The sequence below is a fragment of the Natator depressus genome, chromosome 10 (assembly GCF_965152275.1).
Source record: "Natator depressus isolate rNatDep1 chromosome 10, rNatDep2.hap1, whole genome shotgun sequence".
Classification (NCBI taxonomy): Eukaryota; Metazoa; Chordata; order Testudines; family Cheloniidae; genus Natator; species Natator depressus.
This window is the reverse complement of record NC_134243.1, coordinates 46,005,822-46,029,891: the sequence shown is the minus strand read 5'-3', so window position 1 is coordinate 46,029,891 and position 24,070 is coordinate 46,005,822. Positions and strand designations below refer to the sequence as shown.

The 24,070-nt window shown below is 47.1% G+C and overlaps 1 protein-coding gene across 3 annotated transcripts in view; it reads right to left on the bottom strand.

Annotated features, from left to right (window-relative positions):
- Positions 1 to 2,627: 2,627 nt before the first annotated feature.
- CLK3 (CDC like kinase 3) overlaps positions 2,628 to 24,070 on the bottom strand; it is a 31,406-nt gene continuing 9,963 nt past the window's right edge. For 2 of the 3 annotated variants that reach the window (XM_074965979.1, XM_074965978.1), the window contains exons 3-13: positions 14,083 to 14,296; positions 11,762 to 11,855; positions 11,431 to 11,497; positions 8,978 to 9,094; positions 8,229 to 8,395; positions 7,532 to 7,626; positions 7,019 to 7,148; positions 6,291 to 6,373; positions 5,920 to 5,999; positions 4,959 to 5,049; positions 2,628 to 3,069 (exon numbers count right to left, since the gene is read on the bottom strand). In XM_074965979.1, coding sequence (XP_074822080.1) covers positions 2,884 to 3,069; positions 4,959 to 5,049; positions 5,920 to 5,999; positions 6,291 to 6,373; positions 7,019 to 7,148; positions 7,532 to 7,626; positions 8,229 to 8,395; positions 8,978 to 9,094; positions 11,431 to 11,497; positions 11,762 to 11,855; positions 14,083 to 14,296 — 1,324 coding nt within the window. In that variant the 3' untranslated portion in view covers positions 2,628 to 2,883. The remainder of the gene's footprint in view (positions 3,070 to 4,958; positions 5,050 to 5,919; positions 6,000 to 6,290; positions 6,374 to 7,018; positions 7,149 to 7,531; positions 7,627 to 8,228; positions 8,396 to 8,977; positions 9,095 to 11,430; positions 11,498 to 11,761; positions 11,856 to 14,082; positions 14,297 to 24,070) is intronic. The other variant, XM_074965977.1, reaches the window with a different exon arrangement.

Genomic DNA, 24,070 nt, shown 5'->3' with positions numbered 1-24,070 from the left:
TCAGCATGGGACTCTACTGGCCTGGTAGGTCTGTCTGGCACTAACGGACTTCAAAGGTTCTGCTGGTGCCTTTCCCAGGGGAGCGAGATCTTCTTTTGCTGAAGTGTAGAGCAGCTGTTCTGTGTGAAACAATTGCAGCTACTGCTTGGGTATTCAGTAACTGAACTCATGAAGAAACTGCATGCAGAGCACCCTATTCAACCAGCTGGGTTATGGGGGGATACAAGTCTGGCACTTGAATAGTGACAGGATTTTTTTTTAACATAAATCATAGAGCTGAGTGCACCAAGCAAGGTAAAAAAAGAGGGTGGCTGGGAAGAGACTTCCAGTGTCAAAAGGAAATAAGATTGTTTACCTGAGCAGTGTTCCAAGTTACTGAAGTATGAGAAAATACACCAGCCTAATCTGCAGAGCACTACTGAATGGACCCTGCAGGAGGTGGCAAGCTTTCATTTCATCCCACAGGGTTTGGGCAGAGGCCTTGGAGAATAGCCCTGCTCTTATTCCATGGTACATTTGGTATCTAGGCAGCTCTCTGCTGTATAAGGTCTTGTTAAAGGACTTCCCATGCCAAACAGCACAGAACTCATCTACCTCATGAGGATAAAGGGCCTGTGGTTCAGCACATTTCTCAATGCGGAGGGTTAGACTACTAAACTGTGTCCACTGGTTTATGCTTAATGGCCTTAGTGCTAACACAGATTCTCAATGACTAAACTCTTCCCTAACATAATGGGGTGTAACAGGCTGTAGTTGTGTGGGTTTCTCTGCAAGGCTAGAGCACCTATGCCTTAGGTAAAACACTAGTTTCAGCTTAATGCAACAGCATTTAATAAGGGATGGCACTTACCTAGCAAGCAGTGCTGGTTAGTGACAGCATGGTGAGGGGTTATCCTTTTAAAATAAACACAACCCAAGGTTTTTCTCTGCCTTTCTCCTATAGATCAAAGAGCTGCTGCAGCCAGCTTTAGTTTAAGGTACTGAGGAGGTAGCAACTGCCTAATCCCTGTAACTAACTGCCTTGTTTTCACCTTCCTTTATAAAAGCAGAGCTATCACATGTAAGAAAACAGCCTGCTGTTTGTCTCCTCTCCTATACTGCTTCTTAAACTTGTCCAGCTTGAAGGTTGGTTATTCAACTCTGTCTTTTGTGAGCAGGGTATAAGTTTTGAAGGGGGTAAGAAGCACTTAATTTTTTCTTTGAAGTGTGCATCAGTGGCTGAGGTCCTACCAGCCCTATTAGAAGGGGTAGCAAGAATTGCTCAAAGGTTATTTTTTAAATAAAGAATTAAAGTAGTCATTGTTATTGCTGCCACAGCACTTGATGCCTCTGGGCAAGTGACAGGATTTTAAGTAAGGGTGTGGGCATTGACAGATTCTAGATTGACTCATCTCAAGCACAACTAAGCAGCTTTGGGACAAGTTTTGTGTGTTACTATGCTAAACTTAATAATACATTCTCCCTTCTAAGTAGCATAAGGGTAAGGGTGCTTGCTTTTCTTCTGACAAGCAGAGTTGTATTCTTGCCAGAGGAATGAAATCACTAGCCTTGTCCTAGACCAGATGCATTTTGTTGCACATCCATGTGATCAAGTCTTTAGGATTCTTGGCCCTTTTATTGTCACACAGCTACTGCAGACCTGGATGCAATAGACAACAGCAGGAAGGGATACAGCCTCCCCCTGCCCCATTTGTCAGAGCTCTTCGTTAAGATGCAGGCTTTAAGGGATGTTAACTTTTAGTGTTTGTCAAGATGTGACCATTTCCACCAGTGTGTCAGGACTCAGTGGAGTAAATACTCAGGAGCTGACTTCCCAGGGCCCAGGAAAAGCAGCTGCCTGTAAATAAGCACTGGAATGGACTTTGCTTCTCCAGAAAGCAGAAATGCAACTTTCACTGCTCTGTAGTAACCAGCAGTAGATTTAAGTTCTGCATCATTCCCTCACAGCTTGTCATAAGAAAACATACACCCTCTTTTCAGCAGCCATGGAAAAAGCCCTGGCTTCAGGCACCCAGTTCAAAGACAACTGCACCCTAACTCTGTGTAATCAAGTCAATGCTTCAGTCATATCATCATTACAAACACTGTTGTTCCAGAATTCATGCAGCAGCTGGGGTAATACCAGCCTTGAAATAAAGTGCAACTATTCACATGTGTTCAGTGACTTATGTATATGGGAAAGGTTTGCCCCACCTGTAAGAGAGCCATTCTGCACAATTAAGCCAAACCCAACATGCATTCTACTAGTTACTTCTGAGTAAGGTGCTTCAGGACTCCAGCCAAGCACAACAGAAGCAGTTACAAGTGTTTTGAAAAGGGATTTATATTTCCCTGGCAGTTACTGAAGGGGACTAGCAAACCACCAAAAAGTTGCCCAAATCCTCCCCTCCAATACCACAGCCAGACGTGAGATTAACAGTGCAGTACCTCTTTCCTACAACCTGCTACACACTTGCTAATGGAGAAGACAAAGCAAGGTTAGTCCAATCCATGCTTGGAAATGAAGGACTACCTAGAGCCAGCAAAGCAGTAATGTCTCACATTCATAACAATGCCGTTTTGTGGAGAAATATAAAACCACTTTTTATTTAACAGAAAAAATCTGGCAGGGTGGGATCAAAAAAATAGCTGGACACATTCATACAAGTAAATTATCAAACAATAAGAAACACTTTATTTTAACTTTACAACATATAAATATGAGACATCTGTGCTTTCCTTGTAGCTTTCTCCTCCCCCCTCCCATGCCCAGGGTCCATATCACATTGCACCAGTACCTCTGAACTCTCCACTACAGGAGGGCTGCGTGGTGCCTCTACAGCAGAGGTCAAACTGATCCAGGAATATGTTCAAATCCAGCAGGCATCACCACCCACCCATCTGTCATCTGCTCAGGTCACGGTTTGAGACTCGACTACACAGCAGCCTTTCCTCTGGAGACAGGCCGCTAAAGAACGGATGCAGCAGAGCATCAGAGAATGTGATCCTCTTGGAAGGATCAAACTCTAACATCCTTCTCATCAAGTCAAACAGCTGCACGTGGTCCGGTGAATCATACAGCATGTAGCTCTGAAACAGAATAGTACAGATTCAGCTGTGGAACAATGCAGGCAAACATCTGGCAAAAACTAGACACGACCCTCCACACTGTGTATCTTGAGAGCTGGCAACACTGCTACAGATAGGGCAGGGTGCTACACCATCATACCTTTATTCCTGAGAAAGCCAAGGGAAGTTAAAGAGATTTTGGGCATTTGAAGAAAGGTTCAAAGGTTGTCCTTTACTTCCTCCACAAGCAGACAAAGCTAGGGATGGTAGAACCCTGTGGCAGTGGCGAGTGTCTCCTCTATTGGCTACAGCAGCAGCTCGAAGAGAATGCTGAGGGAAGCGTCACTGCTCCCCTATCAACAGTTCCACATTTTTTACAGGGCGAAGGGAACAGACTCATGTGATTGTCTGCCAAACTGCAGGCCCTCATTGCAACACCTGTTGAGGTGAGAGCCACCTCTGGCCTGATGTGGCCCATCTTGAAGCCCCTTCCATCTCTCCCACATTCCTGCTGCATCCTTGTCTATTAGATTAATTGTTATCCAGTAAAACACCAGGCAAATCTCTGATGGTCTCCACTGGGTGAGAAGTCATAGGATGCCCACTCCCGCCTACATACTACTTCCCCCTTGTAGGGAGAAATCCTTGGAGTGGAGGCTCTATGTAAGGGTACACATGATGGCTCCCATCACCACAGTATTAAGCATCTCACAATCTGTACTGTATTTATCATCACACCTCTTGGGAGGTAGGGCAGAGCTATCACCCTCACTGGGCAGAGGAGGAACTGGGGCACAGTGACTTCTCCATGTCACACAGGAAGTCAATAGCTGAGCAGGGAATGGAATCCAACTCTCCTGAGTCCCTGTCTATGGAACCAATCTTCCTCTGCCCTGTGATGGAAGGTTGGGGTCCAGCTTGTGCCCACAACAGACAAAGCCAAGGCTGCCATGCCCAGATGCAGTCCTGCACGGATCCCCTCAGCCTTCCCTGCATGGAACAGTTTGGAAGATTAGATTCCCTGTAAGCTGAGGGTTCTCCCCAAGTCCTTTCAGTGAGCAGCAGCCACATGAGAGGGTTTCCTGTCCTGCCTCAAAGGATAAAACTTATCAGACATGAGACAGACATGTCCTCAGCTTCCTTTAAGAATAAAGGCAGAGTAAAAGTAACCAGCACATCTTTCTATGGTGATTTTCACCATCACGGTCCCTATTTCACAGCTGGGGAATTGGAGGCACCCAAAGAGACTTGCCCCAGGCCACAGCAATCCAGTCACAGATCCAGTACAGAACCCAGGGCCCGAGTTTCAGAAGCGAAGCGCACCCACAGCTCACACTGAAGTCAACTGAAGCTGGAGTGCTCAGCACTGTTAGAGATCAGGCTCCCACTCCTCATCCCATCTACGGGACTGTGCTACCACCATGGAATTCTAGGGGCTTGCTCATCTATAGAGCACAGCGTATGGAGCAGTGCTGAACTGGCTGGAGGAGGAGCTACATGGCCTAACAATTCCATCCCTAATTTCTGATTCTTACCACACCACAGTGACACAAAGTGAAGTCTTTACTAACTGCGACTACAGCAGATTTGGGAACAGGATCTGGAGTGATTGTAAAGCATTGGTTAATAGGCTCTGTAAAAGGTAATACAGCTTAAAACAATTCTGTTGGGACAGACCAGTCACTCTAGTCTTGGCAAGGTTTTGTTTTTGTGCCAAGGTACTCCCTGCATATACGGAATGAAGCTATGTGTCTCCCATGTCATTTAGATACTGACAGCAGCACCCCCATTTCCATCCAGTGTCATCTCACTCCAAGAACATGCCAGGTGACACTGTGGAAGCTAGGAATCTCAGCATCCACTGCAGAGCTACCTAAGCTTTCTATATAAATCAGAGCAGCGTCTCATACCCGCAGTGGTTTGCAGTTCTCTTGGACGTATCTTCCATCTGATGTGTTCTCATCCCATACCAGTCCCCCCTTGTGGAAGTACTTCTGTTTCCTGTACAATAAAAGGAACTATTCAAGAGTCCTATCTGCAAGAGACATCTGGGGGCACACACGTATGGGGTACGCGTAGCCTCACTGCAAGGCAAGACATTGGTACTAGGACTCAACTACATTACATATAAGCCAGCGCTATCAGAGGACGCTGTACCTCTTTTCCAAAGCACTTCAGAAAACTATATGCTGGGTATTCTACCAGCCCAACCAGCAATCAAGGTGGTCTTTAAAAGCTGAGCCTGGTTAAAGCCAAGCTAGATGATTTCTAGTAGCCAATACTTGGGGTTTGAATATAAATCTCGTATATAGCACTTTTCATCCACGGAATTTCAAAGCACTTTACAAAGATACTGAAGCATCATTCCCATTTCACAGATGGGAAAAACAGGCACAGAGAGGAGAAGTGACTTGCCCAAGGTGAAATATTAGGGTCAACGGCAGAGCAGGGAACAGAACCCAGGTCACCTGACTCCCACTGTAGTGCCTTAGCCACTGAACCATGCTGCCAGAAGACGACAGACGTTTCAGATTTTGATGCTGTTTGCATGAAAGTTCACTGTCAGGAACGGTGGCCCTGTCTCCGCAAAAGCATGGAAGAAATCCTAGGCAAGGCCCTCTTAGTGGTATAGAACAACAGGGTTCCATTATCTGTAGGCTGCTTGGCCATTTTTCCCAGCACCTGTACTCAACATTACTTTTATTTCAAGTTCAAGTCTCTTCTTGACCCTGTGACCTCCACCCAGAACTACAACCCTAGCGTTAGGATTCTGATGCGTGGCCTCTCTGCATCAGAAATGGTATCCCGCCTACTCCACCATCACCAGAACAATGCAACAGCCAAGTCAGCTGCTCAGAAGCTGGTTCTTACCGGGTTTTGTGGATCATCTGAGATGGGATTGGCCCAAGGATTTTTTCCATCATTACAAGGTGCTCACGATTCTCATGAGTCTGCAGAGGAAGAGCGACTAGGTTATTTTCTTAGCCTTGAAACAGTTACACAATGAAGACAGGAAGGTCTAAACCCATCCTTCCAAGGATGGACTAGTAGGATAGTCTCCTCATGGGACCCAGAAAAATGTAGGCCCAAATCTACAAAGGTATTTGGGCTCCTAACTTCCACTGAGTTCAATGGAAATTAGGAGCATAAATTCCATTGTCGATTTGGGCTTCACAATTTAAAAAGGAAGGCTAAAGCTTACACAGTTCAGTCAAGGGCATAAAGGCCTTACAAAAGTGTACCTGAAAGAGTGTGAAGCCACGGTAATACTCAAATAGAATGCAGCCAATACTCCAGACATCACACGGCTGTGCCCAGCCCAGCTCTGCAATGAAGAGGAGAAAAAATGACTTGAGCTTCCAGTGACAAACGTGGAGCTTGCACAAATTCCTTGCTGGTGGCCTCTAGTTTCCTTTAAAACTGGAGAGACCTAAAACTCAAATAAACACCCAGTGGATTTCTGTGGTGAGATGACTGCTTAGTCCTCTGGGAGTCAGAGTCCCGGAACAGAGAGATGCCCCCTTTTCAGTCTGTGCGCTGAAGTGGTTATTCTCTGATTAACTCAATTGCGATACCTCACACAAGCATCTCAGATCTCTGCCATCCCACATCTCTGGGCCGAGCACTCCCCCAAAGTTCTGGGCACATATTTACGGACAATATTTTGCATATAAGAAAGCGTCGTCTTTGTTCCAGGCTTTGGACGTGATGCAGACCAGGTGTGCTGCCTCAGCAGTCCTAATGCCCCATCTGCAGCACCACCCAAACCTTTGCTCCCAAGAGACCCATCACAGCAGCAGGTTTAACTTTTTGTCTAAATAGGCTAGTGTAGATTGTCCCCTTTCTCCACTCCAGAATCAGAGATTTTCCAGTCTGTTCTCTCTTGTGAAGCCCAATTCTTACCCTAATGCATCCCATGGCCCACGCCCCAGAAAGCTATCAGTAAAGACAGAAACGTAACTCCACTCACCCAGAATCACCTCTGGCGGGCGGTAGTGCCGAGTAGCAACAATAGTAGTGTGATGCTCATGGTCAAAAGTGGCACTTCCAAAGTCGGCCACACGGATGTTTGTGTTCCTAATAGATTTCTCCTCACAGTTCTGCAACACAAGAAATAGCTATAAGGAACCTGGAGAGGGGGTTTCAGAATAGAGAGGGGTTCCAACAGGATCCCTCTATCCCAATAAGAGTTCCTTGCCCAGGTCATTAGCAGTAAAAATGGCCACAAAATACAGAAACATTGCACTTGTATAGCACCTTCCATCACAGATCTCAAAGCTCTTTAACTCAGGCAGCCAAGTACTCTTCGTTTTATAGATTGGAAAGGTCAGGAATAGAATGCAGGCCTCCTGACTTTGTCCAAGCCACTGGAGATGATGGCCCTCATGCTCAACCAGAGAATGGGAAAAAGGAAAATTTTTTTCTTGCAGAAAGATGCAAGGCGTTCAATCATTTCACCCTCTTTCTCAGAGGCACAACCTACCTTGGTCTCATTGTACATGGTGTCGAAATCAGAATTCACAAAGAGGATGTTTTCAGGTTTGAGGTCAGTGTGAGTCAGCTGGTTGTCATGTAAAACTGCAGAGACGGGTGGGGAGAGAAGAGAGAAAAGTTTAAGAATCAAGTGCTGGACCTTCCGTACAGCTATGTCTGTTACATAGCCCCCCTGCGAACACATGCTCCCTTGCCCCAAAGGACGGTACTTTGAACCAGAGTGCAAGGTGCTGCACCATGGCCCATGTCAACTGTGTATCAAACAGCTTCATTAAGCTACATAGAATTATCTTATTTGAAGCCAGGTTCCTCACTATACATCACCACATTTTAACTGTTAAATATACATTTCAGTCACCCCATCGCGTTCGCCACATACAGGCAGTAAGTCTCGTCTGTGTGAAGCTTACAAGGTTTAGTTTCCCCCCTCTTTCAGGAGGAAACTGAGGTGAATCTAGAAGCCATGTCCTCAATCCACCTCCCTTCACTGTTCTCCAAAAACATCGGAATCGCTCACCTGATTTTAAACTCTTCAGACTGTGAAAAGTGAGACTAGCCAAAACGTTCAGACACTATTAACATGCATGTAAAAACAAACTGACATTTCTCAAAGAAAACACTAGCTGGCGAGTAGAACTCACCTCATTGCTGCAGACAACCGTGGCAAAGGAATCTGGGTAACTTACATCTCAAGGCATGGCAGAGCTGGTATGCCATGTGCCGGATCTGGGGGAGGGGATATGGCTGAAAGTTATTCTCCTTCAGGAATTCAAAAGTGTTCTTGCCCAGAAGCTCAAAGGCGATGCACATGTGACCATGGAAATTGAACCAGTCGCACATCAGGACACACAAACTGGACAGAATGGATAATAAGAATGTTATTGGCCACACAACAATCTTCCAAGGAAGTAGTATTCCCATCCCTCCTTCTCTCCAAGTGACTAGCACACAAACACTCAGTTTTCAGACACAGCCCAGCCATGCTTCTCCCTAAGCAACCTGGGATTCACCTGCTCAATCATCCAGAGATGCCAAGGACATAGATATCCTAGTGTAAGAGCAAAATTCTTACACTGAAGGGGGTGAGAAGGGGGGAATGTTTCACTATAAAGAACTGTGTTTAGTTAATAGGGAAAGATAAATTAACCCAATTCCCAGATATTTAAATGGTCAAGAATTACATATTCAGGGACCTAGGAATAAGTCACAATTCATACTAAAAAAGCCCTTCTATATTCCCAATCCCAGAGGGTGGACGAGGGAGAAGACAACACCATTTTCTAGGTAGATGGAAAAGACAGGCATTAAGTTTTCATGCTCTTATCTCAGGCTCTCCCTCACACTACCTTGCACCGACCACCCTCCTCTCCGAGTAGATACGTTGACAGCACTAAGCAGCAGCAGCAGCAGCTTCTATGCAAGGTATCAAACTTACTATTTGTTGTCCTTGTCTCTCTCTCTAATTTTCTTTAGGACATTAATTTCCAGTCTGGCTGCTTCTCGGTACTTTCCCACATTTCTAATAATTTTCAGCGCCACCTGGGATTTACCTCTGCAGAGGGGAAAATGACACAGGAATGGGTCAGAGGTGGAGTGGCCCAGACCACCTCAACAAATAATTGTCCCTAGGCAAAAAACAATTCCCAGTTTCTGAGATTCTTAACCCAATTTGTTTTTGGATGGAGAATGAGAAAATGTCTCTACAATAAATCCTGGGATGAGGTAGGAGACACTGGCCATTTTTCATCCCCTCCCCAAATTGGTTCTCAGGGCCATGCAGTGGGAGCAAACCACAGCTGCCTGTCACTGTATTAGTAAGCTATGCCCTGCTGTTGACTGCAGCATGAAACTGGGAAATGCAGCTTGGGAAAAGCCAGGATCAAGGAGAATCCATCACCCTCGCTTCATCTGCATATTCTTCCACCAGAGGCAACTAAAACCACTTTGTAGGAATGGTCCCCAGTCACCATCCCAAGGCTTGCTGGGGGCTAATGCACTTACCCAAGTGACACCTTACTCCGCAAGTACTAAGGACTGGGGAGCCCCTCATATATCCACAGGATGGGAGAGGTGGAAATAATCCCCATATGTACTGCTGGCCACCCCCTTTGCTTTCCTCATCCTCCTCACTGGCCTCTGAGGGATTATCTCCAGTGCACCTCCAAAAGACTTAAGGAGTGGGATTTCCCTTCTCCGTATTTTACAGTGCACAAGAGAGGGACTCCACCCCCGCAGACCTCAGGAAGGGGAAGAATGCTTTCCTCCTAAAGTCCTGTGCTCTCTTCAGCCCCATTTATGACTAAGCTCTTTGAGGCAAGGCCTGTAGTTCAGAGAAGTTTCTAAGTAAACACAGGGCAGTCATATAGCAGAAACACTGACAGAAAAAGGATAAGATCACTTTGGCAAACCCAGGATGGGCATATAATTGAGTGGAAAACAAGGCCAGCAAAGTAACAGCTTGGAATTTGATGATCTGCCCATTCTTGTCTATAGCAAAAGATGATACTGAGTGGAATCCAAGCTGAGGCAAACTAATACTGAATAACTGTTTCTAACAGAACTGCAGAAAGCCACAGAATACAATGGCCTCATGTTGTAACCAAGAAGGTCACTCAAGCATCTCTCTTCTCTCCCCTCCCACTTTGCTAGGGACTTTTTTTTGAAGGGAATAGGAAGAGCACCGGGTAGCGATCAATGGCTCCATGTCTAGTTGGCAGCCGGTATCAAGTGGAGTGCCCCAAGGGTCGGTCCTGGGGCCGGTTTTGTTCAATATCTTCATTAATGATCTGGAGGATGGAGTGGACTGCACCCTCAGCAAGTTCGAAGACAACACTAAACTGGGATGAGTGGTAGATTCGCTGGAGGGTAGGGATAGGATACAGAGGGCCCTAGACAAATTAGAGGATTGGGCCAAAAGAAATCCGATGAGGTTCAACAAGGACAAGTGCAGAGTCCTGCACTTAGCACGGAAGAATCCCATGCATCGTTACAGACTAGGGACCAAATGGCTAGGCAGCAGTTCTGCAGAAAAGGACCTAGGGGTTACAGTGGACGAGAAGCTGGATCTGAGTCAACAGTGTGCCCTTGTTGCCAAGAAGGCCAATGGCATTTTGGGCTGTATAAGTAGGGGCACTGCCACCAGATTGAGGGACGTGATCGTTCCCCTCTATTCGACATTGGTGAGGCCTCATCTGGAGTACTGTGTCCAGGTTTGGGCCCCACAGTACAAGAAGGATGTGAAAAAATTGGAAAGCGTCCAGCAGAGGGCAACAAAAATGATTAGGGGACTGCAACACACGACTTATGAGGAGAGGCTGAGGGAACTGGGATTGTTTAGTCTGCGGAAGAGAATGAGGGGGGATTTGATAGCTGCTTTCAACTACCTGAAAGGGGGTTCCAAAGAGAATGGATCTACACTGTTCTCGGTGGTAGCAGATGACAGAACAAGGAGTAATAGTCTCAAGTTGCAGTGGGGGAGGGTTAGGTTGGATATTAGGAAAACTTTTTCACTAGGAGGGTGGTGAAGTACTGGAATGCGTTACCTAGGGAGGTGGTGGAATCTCCTCCCTTTGAAGTTTTTAAGATCAGGCGTGACAAAGCCCTGGCCGGGATGATTTAGTTGGGGATAGGTCCTGCTTTGAGCAGGGAGTTGGACTAGATGACCTCCTGAGGTCCCTTCCAACCCTGATATTCTATGATTCTACCTAGACTAAACAGGCCCACAGGCTCAGCACCAGATGCTGAGTGTGGAAGAGCTGGGGAATGTGTATCAGCATCTAAAAGAAAAGCGACATCTGAAGAGGACAGGACAAATCCACCCCACCTCATCCATGTCTGAACTGACTGGTACATGATAGGTAAGTCACTTGGAGACCAAGGATAGCATACCTGGCATGGTCCACACACTCCACAACTTTGCCAAAAGTGCCTTCACCTAGGCTGCCGACAATCTCATCTAGGAGAGAAAACAAGAGCTGATGTGAGCTTCGAGAACCTGAAGGGCATGAGGTCCTGCAATTTCACAGCATTCACATCTCAAAAAGGTATCTCCCTGCTACACTCTTTAAAACAGAAGTGTCTATTGTCTGCTTCAGGCAATTACAGGTCAGCCCATTTATAAGCAATAAACACTAGAGACCCCTCCAGTACAATAAGAGAGATCTTGTCTAACATGGGGATAGAAAGTAGAGAGGTAAAGTTTTACGAAAGGTGGCTGTACATCGCTCTTGGAGCCAATCGCCGATTCTGCACACCAGGTGACCTTCCTTGTCATCTTCCACGCTCCTGCTGCGTTTACTGCTCTGTTGGCTTCTCTGCACACACCGCCCCCCGAAACGCCATCCGACCAATCGCACACAGCGGGCAGTTCCGATTGGCAGATTGAGTTGTCATTCAAAGGTGAAGACGACGATGCGTCGGTGGTTGGATTTTCCAGATCCCCGCATTTCATAAGGCACACAGCATATATAACGATAGGGATATTGCAAGGGACACGTCAAGACACAAACTAACTTCAAAACAGAAAAGTAAAAACAGCTACAGGTATGTAAAGAACTGTCTCATTAGCTACAGTGTCTGATGAAGCTGCCTCTTAGCGGGAAGTGCCACCCTCTTCTCTGGCAGGGAGCAGCAGCTGGGATGCTCCAGTCACTGGGTTCGTACAAGCATTCCCCCCATGTTTTGCCACAGAGGAGCAGATTCCTCTATGTGAATAGAGGATGCTGCCAGTAGCGCAAGAAGAGCGAGTGCTTTGCCAGTCACGTCACTTTCTCCAGTGGCAAGTGTGCCGATGGGTAGAGTACACAAGTCAGGTTGGTCAGGCTGTCCAGTAGAAGCCAGATTAGCAGTTCCCCCTTTGTGGAGTCTGTCCCGCTTTCCTTTGTATGTTTATTAATAAACATCTCCAGCTATCCCAGGGACTTGTCCCACCCTTGACTCGATACTGCTCAGCCCTTCCCATCCTGATGGAACCAACAACAGAATTGATCCTATATCTGCAAGCCTGATTGGACCCATATAGGGCCAGTGTCGTCGTCCTTCCTCTGCACAGATTTAAAACTTGAAAGAATTCTAGGAGCAGGAGAGTTAAGTCCCTCGAGAGCCTTATAGCTCATAGCTCCAGGTGTGCTATAGGTGAGAGCTCACAATCAAGCCCATTGCTACGAGCTTCTACTGGAAAACCAGCCAAACATTCCTGGAGGTTCCTTCCCGCCAGCAGAAAACACCCCCACCAAAGCCAACAACTCGTCTGTCCAGTGACTGAACTTTTCTATTTAGTCCCTCAAACAAAACAAAGTGTAAAATTAGTTACATTCTATCTAGTGAGAGATTCCGTAACAGGGCTCTACACTTCCATGTCTGAACTTCCTAATATGTGCTCCGCCATATTCCTTTCCCCAACAAGTCAAGAAGAATGAACTACAGACAAAGTTTAAGAGATCGTCTGAACGGAGAAAAAGTTTCAGAGAGCACTTGAGATAGCTGCTGTGAGACTTCACAACACAGAGCAGAGATCACAACAACCGAAACCTGCACAGAACCACCACACACGCACAGTTGTTATTGGAGCATTTCAATCATTTAACCTTGGCATTAAAACTCAGATAAATTCGGCTGGAAAAAAAAAGAAGGAAAGTGATGGGCCATTAAGAGTTCCAAACCATGCAAGTATCCAGTATAACCACAGGGGTTAGGAATCAATCACTTTGTTTAAACTATATGAAAGCAACAAACTTGAGAACTGTGAATAGTAACGGATCCTTACTAGGGTATGACAGAGGCGGTAAAGTTAAGACATTTGGATGAGTACCTCACAACACTTCCAAGTCACTCCATTGTCCTAGGATAACCCACCTCCCCTTTGCCACAAGTTGATTATTAATCATCACTAACTAGAAGAGGGAGGCTGTAGTTCATTCCAGTCAGAGAGAGAACAATGACATTCTCAAACAAAACTTCAGTCCAAGGAAACTAGTGACAACAGGGCACCTCTCCCGAGTATTGTGGGGAAGTGGTTGATAACCAGAGTGCTAACAGTTCTGAAGAATGGATTTGACACAGCTGACTCATCCTAAGGGGTATAAGATTCTGACACAACAAACATGGAGTATCTACACTGGAGTATCTTATGCTGTCACAATGTAGCAGTAACAACTCAGGCAGAAGTTTCAATATGCAGCAGAAGTGGAACCTTCAAGCGAATAAAAGAGGAGGACACACAACCATAGTGGATGCTGCAACAGTGCAGGCCTGCATCCAGGAGTTCCCCTTGTAATTGTGCAGACAAGCATTCCATCTGGTTTCGCTGCACTCCCCCTGCCCCCCCATGCCTTGGGAAGCTAGGCTTTATTTCCAGGTGCTAGGAATGGTCTGTCAAAATTAACAACTATTAATGCTTCCAGTTTAAAGACACAGTGAAGTGGAACAAAATCAAGAACAAAACAGAAGAGGGATTAGAGGTACTCACCCAGTGTATTCAGAGCTACAGAAGGTAAAAAGTTAAAACCTGAACAATCCTGAACTCATCTGGATGCTACTCACCGATGAGGCACTGCTACAAGACCTGGTCTTGCGCTTCCGGCAGCGATGCTGGTGCTTCCTTGTTCGGTGGTGCTCTCTGTCCCGTGATCTCCGGCAGTGGTGTGAGCGGGTAGAGTAATAATCCTCTCCAAAAGAAGGGCTTCGGTCTTCAAACCTGTAGTTATCACTCTCCCGTCTGTCTCTATACCTCCTTTGGTAAGGCATCCTCTCGTGGCTGCATTACAAATAAGAACCCACTTATAAACCTGGGAAGGCAGAGCACACTGCACAAACAACGGAGCACTGCTGCATGCAAAGGCAGCCTGACTACACATGTTCTTGTGCCCTCTGCAGGGTAGTGAGGAACAATGGTAGCGGATCTAGTTCTGAACTGAATCCTGATCTGGGAGTTTGCACCATATCACAGGACTTTTGGCCAAGTAGTTCAAACGGATCAAATGGAAGGGATGTCAAAATATGTGGTATTCTCTCTTTTATGGGAAAGGAGGCTTAACGTGCAAATTTAGATCTGGGAAGGACTAGATTCTATCTTTGTGCCTCCTCACCACAGTATGTGAGTACTTTCCTCACAACCCCTCACTTCCCCTATGCAGCACGGAAGCTTTTTTGTTGTGTTTTTTTAAACAGATGGGGAATTAAGGCCCAGAGAGACTAAATGATTTGCCCAGGTGAACAGAGAATCCCAGGGTAGCACAATGGGAACTTAATTCCACCATTGCCTTCACAACCACACCATTCTTCCTCTCATTGACAGCCCTGAAGATTAGAGTCCTTCACTTAATTACAAAGCAGGTGCTGCATGTTCAACACAAGCATCCTCCGTGTTACTGCATATCTTGACCAGAAAGGATTACCTCTGTGGGCCAAAAGGACCATTCAGTCTCTATAGTCAGTCCCTGGTCTCTGATGACTGGTCAATAACACCAAAGTTATACCTAAAGAAGAGCTGTGTGTGGCTCGAAAGCTTGTCTCTCTTACTAACAGAAGTTGGTCCAACAAGAGAGATTACCTCACCTACCTTGTCTCTCTAGTCTGGGACTGACCAGTTATAACATTACATAAAGTTATACCATGTTTAGAGTAAATTTTAGGCCAATTTAGTAACATAAGCAGATTTTTATACTAAGTGCCAAAGGATGCTAGACCTTCCACCTTTATCAGCTACAAACTTCTCTTCCACAATTATTTATAAATTGAAGCCTCAACCTCAATACCAAGTGCTTCTGTTTTTAAATATAAATGATGTTACTACTTTAAAAAAAAAAAAAGGGGGGGGGTCCACAAATCTGGTCAAGCTTCTCCTGTTAGATCAGACCACTGTGATCCAAACAGTGAATCCCACTGTGACCCGGGGCCAGAAAGGATTAAGGAACTTGCAGGCTAATTGACCCAGATTCAACCTTTAGAAACACTGATAGATAATGTTTGTGTTTGTGTGTGTTTACTAGGGCTGTTGATTAATCGCAGTTAACTCATACGATTAACAAAAAAATTAACTGATTAAACAAATTAATCACAATCGCACTGTTAAACAATACCAACTGAAATTAAATATTTTTGGATATTTATCTACATTTTCAAATATATTGATTTCTATTACAACACAGAATACGAAGTGTACCGTGCTCACTTTATATTTTTTATTACAAATATTTACACTGTAAAAATGATAAAGGAAACAGTATTTTTTAATTCACCTCATACAAGTACTGTAGTGTAATCTCTTTATCGTGAAAGTGTAACTTACAAATGTAGATTTTTTTTTTTGTTACATAACTGCACTCAAAAAACAAAACAATGTAAAACTTTACAGCCCACAAATCCTACTCAGTCCTACTTCTTGTTCAGCCAATTGCTAAGACAAACAAGTTTGTTTACATTTACGAGAGATACTGCTGCCTGCTTCTTATTTACAATGTCACCTGAAAGCGAGAACAGGCGTTTGCATGGCACTTTTGTAGCTGGGGTTGCAAGGTATTTACGTGCCAGATATGCTAAACATTTGTATGCGCCTTCATGCTTCAGCCACCATTCCAGAGGACATGCTTCCATGCTGATGATGCTCGTTAAAAAAATAATGCATTAATTAAATTTGTGACTGAACTCCTTGGGGGAGAATTGTATGTCTCCTGCTCCAGTTTACTTACCCGCATTCTGCCACATATTTCATGTTACAGCAGCCTTGGATGATGACGCAGCACATGTTCGTTTTAAGAACACTTTCACAGGAGATTTGACAAAACACAAAGAAGGTACCAGTGTGAGATTTCCAAGGATAGATACAGCACTCAACCCAAGGTTTAAGAATCTGAAGTGCCCTCCAAAATCTGAGAAGGATGAGGTTTGGAGCATGCTTTCAGATGTCTTAAAAGAGCAACGCTCTGATGCGGAAACTACAGAACCCGAACCATTGAAAAAGAAAATCAACCTTCTGCTGGTGGCATCTGACTCTCATGTTGAAAATGAACATACGTCGGTTCGCTCTGCTTTGGATCGTTATCGAGCAGAACCCGTTATCAGCATGGACACATGTCGTCTGGAATGGTGGTTGAAGCATGAAGGGACATATGAATCTTTAACGCATCAGGCACGTAAACATCTTGCGATGCCGGCTACAACAGTGGCATGCAAATGTCCGTTCTCACTTTCAGGTGACATTGTAAACAAGAAGCGGGCAGCATTATCACCTGCAAATTGTAACCAAACTTGTTTGTCTGAGCGATTGGCTGAAGTAGGACTGAGTGGACTTGTAGGTTCTAAAGTTTTACATTGTTTTATTTTGAATGCAGTTACCTTTTTGTACATAATTCTACCTTTGTAAGTTCAACTTTCATGATAAAGAGATTGCACTACAGTACTTGCATTAGATGAATTAAAATACTATTTCTTTTGTTTTTTACAGTGCAAATATTTATAATAAAAATATAAAGTGAGCAGTACACTTCGTATTCTGTGTTGTAATTGAAATCAAAATATTTGAAAATGTAGAAAACATCAAAAATATTTAAATAAATGGTATTCTATTATTGTTTAACAGCGCAATCAATCGTGATTAATTTTTTTAATCGCTTGACAGCCCTAGTGTTTATCTATATACTGTTAGGCAAGAACTGTTTGATTACATTCTATCGCTGGATTCTCTTAATTCAGAGATTAAAAAACAGTTACCTACCTTTCGTAACTGTTGTTCTTTGAGATGTGTTGCTCACGTTCATTCCAAGTAGGTGTGAGCGCGCTGCATGCACAATCGTCGGACGGTTTTTCCCCTAGTGGTACCCGTCGGGTCGGCTGTGGAGCCCCCTGGAGTGGCGCCCTTATGGCTGTGTATATAGATCCCTGCCAACCCGCTGCCTCCTCAGTTCCTTCTTGCCAGATACTCCTGGGTGGGTCTTGGAATGGACATGAGAACACATCTCGAAGAACAACAGTGACAAAAGATAGGTAACCGTTTTTTTCTTCTTCGAGTGATTGCTCATGTCAATTCCAAGTAGGTGACTCCCAATAAGTACCCCAGAGAAGGGGTCGGAGTTCACCGAGTTTCAGACTGAAACACTGCTCTACCAAACGCAGCATCATCTCTAGCCTGCTGAGTGATGGCATAGTGCGACAAAGGTGTGAACTGATTACCACATCGCCGCCTTGCAGACGTCCTGAATAGGGACCTGAGCCAGAAACGCTGCAGAGGAAGCTTGAGCTCTTGTGGAGTGCATCATCAACGGTGGAGCCAGAATCTTTGTCAAGTGATAGCACGTCCTGATACAGGTCATGATCCAAGAAGAGATTCTTTGGGATGAGACAGGAAGACCTTTCATCCTCTCGGTAATGGCCATGAATAGCTGCATCGACCTTCTAAACAGCTTTGTCCACTCAATGTAGAAAACTAGCATGCATCTAACATCCAGGAAATGGAGCATGAGTTCCCTGCTGTTAGCATGTGGTTTGTGGCAGAATACCAGCAGAAAGATGTCCTGATTCACATGAAATTGCGAGACTACCTTTGGGAGGAAAGCCAGATGTGGTCGTAACTGCACCGTGTCCTTATAAAACACGGTACAAGGGGGCTCAGATATCAGAACTTTGAGCTCAGACACTCTTCTGGCCGATGCTATAGCCACTAGGAATGTTACTTTCCATGAAAGGTACAGGAGAGAGCAAATTGCCAGGGGCTCGAAGGGAAGGCCCATCAGCCTAGAGAGCACCAAATTGAGAGCCCGGGGGCGGGGGTGGGGGGTGGGGAATCAGTTGTCGTACTTGAGAGTACAGTCTGCCTAGACCAGAGGTGGGCAAACTATGGCCCGCAGGCCACATCCGGCCCATGGGACCGTCCTGCCCGGCCCCTGAGCTCCTGGTCCGGGAGGCTCATCCCCGGCCCCTCCCCTGCGCAGCACAATGCTCTGGGCAGTGGGTCTGCAGAGCCCGGCCTGCCAGTCACTGGTGCTCCAGGCGGCACAAGGGGGCAGGGAGTAAGGGGGCTGGATAGAGGGCAGGGGAGTTCAGGGGGTGGTCAGGGGTGTGGATAGGGGTCAGGGTGGTCAGAGGGCTGGGAACAGAGGGGTTGAACGCGGGAAGGGGTCCTGTGGGGGGACAGTCAGAAAGAAGAGGGGTTGGATGGGGTGGCAGGGGACAGGGAGCAGGGGGGTGGATGGGGCAGGGGTCCTGGGGGGGAGGCAGTTGGGTAGGGGGGGGTTGGATGAGGCGGTGGGGAGCAGTTAGGGGACCGAGAGCAGGAGCGGTGGATGGGGCAGGGGTCCCCAGGGGGCCGCCAGGGAACATGGGGGTTTGGATGGGGCAGGGGTCCCCAGGGGGCCGCCAGGGAACATGGGGGTTTGGATGGGGCAGGAGTCCCGGGCGGCAGTCAGGGAGCGAGAAGCAGGGGGCGTCAGAAAGGGGGTGGAGGCAGGGTCATGCCTGGCTGTTTGGGGAGGGACAGCCGCCCCTAACCGGCCGTCCATACAATTTCAGAAACCTGATGTGCCCCTCAGGCCAAAAAGTTTGCCTGCCCCTGGTCTAGAGCTTTGAGAAAATGGCCTATGCTAGGGTTAGGAAACACTGAGTGGCCCACTGACCCGGGGTGGAGAGCCAAAATGGCAGCCAGGTGAACCTTTATTGACGATACTGTCAACCCCTGCAGTTTTAACTGGCGTAAATAGCCCAGGGTGAAGGGAATCGACGTCTGCAATGGAGGAGTGCCCTTCTGAAGCAACCAAATTGTAAACCTCTTCCACTTAGCCAGGTAAGTGGCATGAGTGGAAGGTTTTCTGCTGCTGAGGAGAACCTTCCTAACTGAGTCTGAGCATGCAAGCTCCAACAGATTTAGCCACAGAATTTCCATGCCGTGAGGTGGAGAGATTCCAGCTTAGGTTGCTGGAGGCGGCTGTGGTCCTGGGTGATCAAGTCCAGAACCAGGGGCAGAGTTAGAGGTGTGTCCACGGAAGGTCCAGCAGCATGGTGAACCAGTGTTGACGTGGCCACGCTGGAGCTATCAAGATTAACGACGCTTTGTCCTGTCAGACCTTGAGAAGGACTTTGTGGATGAGACGGAATAGTAGGAATGCATACAGCAGGCACCCTTTCCGGGAAAGGAGGAAGGCATCTGCAAGCAAGCCCTGGCAGTGATTCAGGAAGAAGCAGAACTGCTGACACTTCTTGTTGTGTTGTGTCAAAAACAGGTCTACCTGGGGAGAGCTCCAACTTTGGAAAATACTGACTGGGACAGCCAGGCAAAGAGACCACTCGTGGCCATGATAGGACCTGCTGAGGCGGTCGGCCAGTTCATTCAGCGAACCTAGAAGGTACGAGGCCTCCAATTGTATTGAGTGGGCGATGCAAAATTCCCACAGCTTGAGGGCTTTCTGACACGGAAGAGGAGCAAGCACCAGCCGGTTTGTTTATATAAAACATGACTGTGGTGTTGTCTGTCAATACTGACACACATCTGCCCTGAAGATAGGTTTGAATTGTCTGGCAAGCAATGCGCACTGCACGCAGCTCCTTGATGTTGATGTGCAGCAAAAGTTCTGCCTAGGACCACAGATCTTGAGTCCTGAAGTCGCCTAAGTGTGTTCCCCATCCCATTGCCAATGCATCTGTGACTAGTGACCGTGTCATTTGAGGTTTGGAGAAGGGTATTCCCGCACATACTGTTTGTGGGTCGAGCCACCACTGGAGGGACTTGAGAACCGGAAAGGTAAGAGTTACCAGTTTGTGCAGGTGGTCTCCGTTTGGCCTGTAGACCAGGGCCAGCCAAGCCTGCAGGGGATGAAGCCGCAGTCTGGCATGCTGTACCACTTATGTGCAAGCAGCCATTGGTCCAAGTCATTTTAGGTTGTGGTGGGGAATCTGCTGAGATAATTTATGATAGTACTCATGGCAAGGAAACGAACTTCCAGAAGAAAAGCCCTGCCTGGGTGGAGTTTAGGGCTCCGATAAACTCTATCCTCTGAGTGAGGGCTATAGTTGACTTTGCCACATTCAGAATGAGGCCAAGCTTGAGGAATGTCATACGCACCAGGCTCACATGGTTCTCCACTTGGGCCCGAGATTGACCCTAGATTAGCCAGTCATCCAGGTAGGGAAATACCTGCACCTGCTGTTTCCATAGGAAGGCTGCCATAACCGCCATGCACTTGGTGAACACCTGAGGAGCTGCTGAGAGATCAAAGGGGAAGACTGAACGGATGATGGATGCTGTTTATCATGAATCAAAATCTTCTGTGGGACAGAATTATGGAGACTTGAAGCACGCATCCTTCAAGTCGAGGGCGGCATACCAGTCCCCCAGATCCAGAGAGGGGATGATGGAAGCCAGGGAGACCTTGCGGAACTTCAACTTCTTCATGAATCTGTTGAGGTTTCGCAGGTCTAAAATAGGCCTGAGCCCACCCTCGGCCTTGGGAATTAGGAAATATCATGAGTAGACCACCTTGCCCCTGAACTCCAGAGGGACCTCCTCTACCACCCCGAGAAGTAGGAGCGTTTGCACCTCCTGCACTAGAAGTTGCTCATGAAAAGGGTCCCTAAAGAGGGACGAGGAGGGAAAAGAATATCCCAGTTGTACCGTGCTCAGGTTATTTGGGCCCAAGCATAGTAGAAATGGGACAGACAGTTCACAAAAGGTTGGGAAGGATCCAGGATGTGGACTGGTGTGCCACCCACGAGGTGTGCCTTTTAAAAAAAAGTTCTCTTAGAAGCTGGAGACTGCCTCGTTGAGCCATGGCTCTGATTCAAGGAGTACTGCGGAGGCCTTTGCCTATTACTCCTACCTCGTTTCCAGCTATAGTTCTATCTCTGCTGAGAGGGGTACAAGTGAGGCGCGGGCTGAGGCTTAAAATTCTTCTTCTGCAGGGCTGGCATGTGGAGGCCCAGTGACTTTAAGGTTTCCCTAGAGACTTTTAGGCTATGAAGCCTAGAGTCCATCTGTTCTGTGAACAGACCCGAGCCGTCAAACGGCGAGTCTTGAATGGTCTGCTATACCTCTGGTGGGAGCCCCAAGACCTGCAGCCACCAGCTTCAGCGCATAACAATGGCAGTGGACATTGTGCGGGTTGGCAAGTCCACTGCGTCCAACGCAGCCTGCAAGGAAGTCATTGCAATCGCCTTACCCTCCTCGATAATAGCTCCAAAATCGAAACGGGAGTCTGTTGGAAGGAGCTCCTTAAACTTGGACAGAGGGAGCAGCTGAGCACCGCTTGCTGATTACCATTTGGAAGCTGAAGCCCCCTGGTGGAATAGACCTTATGGCTGAAGAGGTCCAACTTCTTTGGATTTTGACACAGGGCCTTGCTGCCCTTGCCTTTCCTTGGCATTGGCCACATCCACTACCAACATGCCCAGTTGAGGGCACGTGAAGAGGTATTCATACCTCTTGGAAGGTACAAAGTATTTCCTTTCCACCCCCTTTGCGATGGGAGGAATGGAGGCAGGAGTTTGGCAGAGGATCTTTGTGGTATTATGAATGGTCTTGATCAAGGGACAGGCCACACTTGACGGCCCTTCTGGCGTCAGAATATCCACCATGGGATCTGTGTCTTCTGACACTTCCGCTGCCTGAAGACCTAGGTTTTGAGCTACTCTTCTGAGCAGCTCTTGATGGGCCCTATTGTCCACAACTGGCAAAGAGGTAGACACTACTGCCTCATCTGAGGAGGAAGATGAAGAAGCCCCCATGGGCACAGGTTCCTCCTGACCCTCCAATTCACAAGGTTCCTCCCCCCAGTGATGCCATCTGCGTGGTGGCTGGCACGATACCAGCTGTGGTGCCGGGCTCCGATCCTTTAGGGGGTTCCCTTACCATCGAGGCAGATGGGGGGTTCCGCCTGTCTGAGGCAACGGACAGGGACCTGGAGCTCAGCCCCTGGGCTTGATGGTATGCTCAAGGGGTCCAGAACGGCCATTGCGTTGGAGCTTGCCATGAGGAGGCCAGGGCATCATAGGGACCTGGTGTGCCTCCTCCCGCCGGGAACGATGAGAATGGTGCCGGCTCTGCCTGGAGATATATGACTCCAGCTTCAAGGCTGAGTCTGACGTTGGGGACCACGAGGGTGCTGGAGAGCAATGCCCCAATGAGGGGGACTGCTGCCGAAGCATGGCCGGTTTGACCTCAGAGAGAACTGGCCCCTTGTGCGGTGCCAGTTCCAGAAACTGCTGTGCCATCATCTCCATAAGGTTCCTTGTGGCCTCAAAATGTATCTGGGGTAGATGGCTTGTCCAGCTCCCCCATCTGGCTCTCTTGTGCTGGGGAGTCCAACAGGACCGGACTCAATGGTTCCGCCTGTTCGGCCGGAGTCAACGGTGCCGGTGTCGCTTGAGAAGGAACTGAGTGTCTCCGCGAGCCCCATCGCGCTCCACTGCTCTGTTGGCGAAGGCCCCCTCTCGGCTCTTCTTTGCTTCTTATGCGGCACCGGCAAGCGTGATCAGTGCCAAGAGGCCGCTGAAGTTGTCTTCAGTGCCGGAGAGTGTCGGTGCCGTGAGTCTCTGGGTGCCTTACGGGGGCCAGTGTGCTCCACACCAAAGTGCTGGATTTCGGCACTGACACAGGCTGTGCCAGCTGTGGGCAAAGGGCCAACTGCATAAGAAGTTTGAAGTCCCTCTCCTTTTTTGTTCTTGGGTGGAAGCTCCTGCAGATTCTACACTCTGATGGGCTTCCCAAGTACTTTAAGCAGGAGTTGTGAGGATCTCCCCTGTGCGTAGGCTTTTGACAAGATCCACAGGATCTGAAGCCTTGACACAGAGGCATGCCCCTGTCCCCAAAGGTGAGAGATAAGGCCCTACAAAGTCTTAACTAACTAAACTAAAAACTATAAATACTATGCTAATAAAAACTATTTACAAAACAAAGAAAGGGAAAGCTAGGGAATCGCTTGCCCGAGGCAAGAGAGAAAGAGAAGCTTACTGACACTGACAGTAAGAAGGAACTGAAGAGGCGACAGGTCGGCAGGGACCTATATACACTGCCATAAAGGCACCACTCCAAGGTCCACAGCCAACCTGATGGGTACCGCTAAGGGAAAAACCTTCTGACAACTGTGGATGCAGCACGCGCACACCTACTTGGAATGGACATGAGCAATCACTCGAAGAATAAAAAGATATTAACATTTAAATGAACTATAAATATAGGGATATCACTGTCTCAACTTCTCTTTGAAGTATGTAGCAAATCACCTGCAAATGGTGGGAGATAGGCAATTGCCTTATGTTAAACCATGTAGCTAATTACCAGTGAGAAAATAGAAGGTTACTTCAAAAGCCTATTGTTCACCCAAGGACTGGTGCTGTCAATAGGCTGCAAAAAATCTCTATACAAAAACTCTTAGGACCAGATCCTTTCATCTCAGATCTACTTAAGCTTCATTCAGGGGAAGTTTGAGGTGTAAGACTGAGGTCTCCAGTCCCATCTGGACCACCCAGATATTGAATATTTGGACACTGAACTATAATATTTGATTCTGAAAAGGACTCTTTGCAACTCTGAAGCTCACCATCTCTA